The sequence below is a fragment of the Cherax quadricarinatus genome, chromosome 14 (assembly GCF_038502225.1).
Source record: "Cherax quadricarinatus isolate ZL_2023a chromosome 14, ASM3850222v1, whole genome shotgun sequence".
NCBI lineage: Eukaryota > Metazoa > Arthropoda > Malacostraca > Decapoda > Parastacidae > Cherax > Cherax quadricarinatus.
The window spans coordinates 5,760,548-5,765,547 of record NC_091305.1 but is presented as its reverse complement, the minus strand read 5'-3'; the positions used below and the strand labels follow the sequence as shown (position 1 = coordinate 5,765,547).

Genomic DNA, 5,000 nt, shown 5'->3' with positions numbered 1-5,000 from the left:
AGACTCCCCAGTTGACGTGTATTGGACGTGTGGTGTGATTTATGTACTCTTGAACATTGGTAAAAATCGAACATTTCCGCTACTTTGAGCTCAGTTTCAAGGTCGTTTTCATCGTAAAAGTAATGAAAATCATCTCTATTTCTGTAATATGTTTTCCATTTTATCACCTAAGACCATGAAAACGCGAATACAACGATAAATACTATACGAAAATACACCTCAAAGTCGGCATTTTATTCCAAAAAAACGATCAGAGTTTTTTTTTTCTCATTACGCAATGTGTGCTGCAGGATTTTTTTTATGTGGTGCACACTGACCACACAGACCCATTCTCTCACATGTGGGCCTACCAGCTTTCTCCCACTTGATTTGAAGCCGCTAGAATTATTGAGTATATATACGTCAGAAACATTGGCTCGTAAGATGTATTTATACGTCGAAAACAGTCAAAGGGTTAATAAGGACCACCAGAAAATGTTAATGTTCCTACTATAAAACTTCACAAATCATGAGCACTCTGGTGTGAAATATTACCTATAAAAAGTTTCAGCCACAAATTACAGAATGCACATTTTAGAAAGTCTAGCCATAATGATCTAAGTAAAATTCCCCATATTAAGACAAAGAGCCACAAAATAATTAGAGAACCACTCTTCTTACTAAATTAATATTGATGCTAGCACTTAAAATGTTAGCACAAGTTTCAGTGCAGATCCACACAACAGAAATTTGGTCAAGAAAAGAAATTCCAAACTTCCAAGCCCAATATGTGCAGGATATGAACTACAGGCTAAAAAAAAAAAAATCTGCCATTTCCCATAGCTTGCATCAAGGTCGATTCATCAGTCAAAAATTTAACAATAAGATTCTTGATTATTGTAACAATAATTAACCCTTTAGGGGTCCAAGCTGTAGTTCTACGCCTTGTCGACAGGGTCCAAGAATTTTCAAACAAATTTTTTTTTTCCTTATGAAATGGTAGAGAATCTTTTTCTGAAGATGATAAAACAAGAAGTACAAAATTTGATGAAAAATTGATGAAATTACATTATTGCGAATTTTATTGCATCAAGTGATATTTACGCATTGGAGATTTTGCCCACTGACTCCTATTTTAGGCCAATTACATTATTCCAGTCAACCAAATTCTTAGCTATTTTGCTAGTAATACTTCTATTTTATTGACTGAGCACAAGAAACTGCCCAATTAACTATTTCAACTACCCAATACAATGATCAGAAATTGGTAATTTGGCCCATTTCATACAGTTCAAAATATTCCAATTTCAAAATAGGGTCCAGAACAAACAATGCTGACACTAAAATAACATATCCTCTGTATATTAGTTAAGTTTCCAGGCTTTACAGATGAATTTCATTTTGACTTTTTATTCATAAAGAATTTTTATTCACACCAAAAAATAGAAGATTTACTGTTATGCAATACTGTAATAATTGTATAAATAATATCAGCACATTCATGAACATATATTAGACCCACCAGCTGACGTGTATTGGATGCGTGACGTCATTTGTTTACTCCTGAATATAGGCAAAATCTAACATTTCCGCTACTTTGAGCTCAATTTCAAGCTATTTTCAGTACAAAAACCAACCAAAATCTTCTCTTTTTCTGTAATGTACCTTCCATTCTATCAAATGAGATCAAGAAATACAACTGTAAAAACCAGGATTTGTTTTATACGGTGCACACTTACCACGTAGATCCATTCTCTCATATTTAGGCCCAAATATACCACTCACAGCTTATCTGAGTGAGTTGAGCTCGCAGCATAGAACTACAGCTTGGACCCTGTGGACAAGGTGTAGAACTATTGCTTGGACCCCTAAAAGGGTTAACAGAAAGTCCGCTATTAGGAACATTTGTAACAATCTACAAGACTTTGCTGTATACAGTATAAGATATAAAAAAAGTCAATGCATCAGCCATTTACCGCCAAACATTATGAATCAGCGATAATTCACTGATCCACATCATCCATACCAAACTCTGAAATTGCAGCCACTGTACTTCCTACTAACTGATTTCCCTGAATCTATTCACATATGTAATTATGTTCATACTTCAACAATATGTCAATCCCCAAACACTACTCACATTCTCTCTGATCTATCACACTCACATCTGCTGGACATTCAATCCCATGTCTCTCAAAACTTCCTTTCAACAATACGATAAATATAGTTTAATATAAGAAAATAAAATACCATATACTATAGGGAGAAAAGTGAAAAACCACTGGACATAAAAATTAAAACAGTTAAGAGAGAGCTGTATATTTTGGCCAGTTAGAGACTGTTTATTTTACTGTCAAAGTGGTTTCTCACTTTCCCCTGATCAGTGTTATGCTTGTATTAAAATGTCATATGTTCTAAAATTTCAGAGAAAAAAATATTAAAACAGACATCATTAAAATAAATATTTTCTCCAGATGTGAACTCTCAAAAGCAGATTGAAAGCATTATTACTATGGTACCATAAAATACTTCAAGAAATACAAAAAGCTGCAAGCAATCACACATTAGGAGGTAGCAGAATTAGTAGGTTACCTTAGCTTTGGAATACTTAGGGGATGGGCTCTGTTCAACATCACTTTCACAAGAAGAGTTGCATGAACTTCTTTGAGCAGCCACACGAGAGATTCTGTGAGAGGAGCTGCAGCTGGGGTGAGCTACATTGACACCACTCAGCTGTGGGTACAGGTACATACACTAATATCACAGAGGGATCAATTTTAACAGTATACAACCAAACTGTATTACATATAATACATTTTAATATAAACCACTTAAAGTGTTGTTAGCTTCTAAAATGCACATTAGAGTATATCAGGCAATTATTAGGTTAGTTATGTTATAAAAGTCAGCACTTTTGCCATAAACCTCAAGGGTATATTTTTTTTTTTTAACATTTGTTATACATTACTACACTAGCCCTTATTTCATTAAGAGCATTTTCAAGCTCAATAATCCAAAACTTCTATTAGCAAGGGAACTGCCATTCACCAAAACATCGTACACTGTACCACCAAGTTCCATACAAAAAAATATATGATCAGTAATAGTATTTTACAACAGATTCAACCCACTGTTTTTTGCAGTGTGGTGGTTCAGTGGTATGTCGTCTAACTGTGTGATGTCTAAAGGCAGCTTACTTCCCAGGAATGTTATGGGTTATTAAAAATTTAAGCCACTCAAGAACCAATTAAGTTTACCTAATGATATTCTCATATGCAAAAGTATCTAATTAATTGAAGGCAGTCTCATATTAGGATAAGGGGAAAACAAGCTTGGAAATAAGGGAAATAAAGCCCAGCTTAATATCCATCAATAATGCATTACAAAACTTACTCATACAAGCCTATACTACAGTGGACCCCCGGTTTACGATATTATTTCATTCCAGAAGTATGTTCAGGTGCCAGTACTGACCGAATTTGTTCCCATAAGGAATATTGTGAATTAGATTAGTCCATTTCAGACCCCCAAACATACACATACAAACGCACTTACATAAATACACTTACATAATTGGTCGCATTGGGAGCTGATCGTAAACCGGGGGTCCACTGTATTTCCTTCAGCAAGAAATTAATCCCTGGATTAAACCCACTAAAATATTAAACAGATAAGATATAGGAGAAATTAATAAATGCTATTGAAGAGTGGAAAAACAGCACAGCAGTGAGAGAATACAGGCAGGCCCCGCTTAACAGCGCTTCACTTTACAGCATTTTGCTAATGCAGCAATTTTCCTTTATGTACCCACTCTTCATTTATTCAGGCTTCCTATAATAAATATATTCACCACTCCCTATAAGTATGAAAATATTTTAAGGTAAGTAATACGTGCACTGTATATGCATTTTTTAGGCCTAGCTCTATTGCTCACTTAATATATGATAGTGTAAAAATGTTAACAGACTTTTATACACATTTGAAAGTGAAAAAGGCTATGTTTCACTTTACAGCAATTTTTGCTTTGCAGCAGTAGCCCGGAACCTAACCTGCCGTATAAGCGAAGCCCTCCTGTAAAAAAGGCAATGTCATGACTTTAAATGATGAACTGTGTCACCATGCATGGCTTATAATATTCCTGGTGAAGCACTAACCATGTAGTGTTCATTAAGTGCCAGGGAAAGGAAGATAATCAAATTTTATCCAAGGGAAGTGTTGCTCCAATTCCTTGGATCAATATCCCATTACTAGCATCAATACACTCCTTTGAAAGGAATGAGTAAATATGCTATGGTGAGGAAAATAAGAATAGTCATTATATGGTGAATTTATATTAGAGTATAAAACTTTAATAAAACACTGATCTACCACCATAAATTAAAATCAAATAAAAAACCCACTAAAAATGTAAAATTATGAACCAGCTGACTTTCGTAAATAGGAATCATGACTGGACTCTCAAAAATTTAAAAAAAGAAAAAAAAATTCAAAGATGCAGCAAAAGTGATAGAGTAAAAAGGTCTTAGAATAAGTCAATCTATATCATACTAGAAGCATATTCAAATCCCTCTAATATTTCCTGACATGGAACCAATCAAAATCATCTCAATTTCAGCAGTATATTTTCCATTCTATCAAATTATACCAAGAAACAGCCAATAAAGCCATAAATAACATCTGAGAAAACACCTCAAATTTGCCATTTTAAACCAACCACATAGTCAGTGTTTTGCTTTTCCATCATGCACCATATAGGGCAGGATTTTTTTTTATACTGTTCACACTAACCACACAAACCCCTTCTCTCATATCTAGGCCAAAATTTACCACTCACAGCTTATCTGAATGAGCTGAGCTCATGACACAGAACTGCACGAGAGGCACTGGCCTCAACGACATAGTTCTATGTGATTACCACTGAAAGGCTTAATCATTGCCTTCCCAGAAGTGTGCTAACAACACAGCTCAGATGACACTCTGAACTGTGACTTCCTTACCCCTCCTTCAGAGTGTAGGCACTG

General features: G+C 34.8%; 1 protein-coding gene across 5 annotated transcripts in view; it reads right to left on the bottom strand.

Moving 5' to 3' along the window:
* phtf (putative homeodomain transcription factor) overlaps positions 1–5,000 on the bottom strand; it is a 134,254-nt gene that overhangs the window by 92,879 nt on the left and 36,375 nt on the right. For 4 of the 5 annotated variants that reach the window (XM_070084800.1, XM_070084801.1, XM_070084799.1 and 1 more), the window contains one exon: positions 2,572–2,712. The exons of the other annotated variant lie outside the window; for it this stretch is intronic. In XM_070084800.1, the coding sequence (XP_069940901.1) occupies positions 2,572–2,712 (141 nt within the window). The remainder of the gene's footprint in view (positions 1–2,571; positions 2,713–5,000) is intronic. 5 annotated transcript variants of the gene reach the window in all.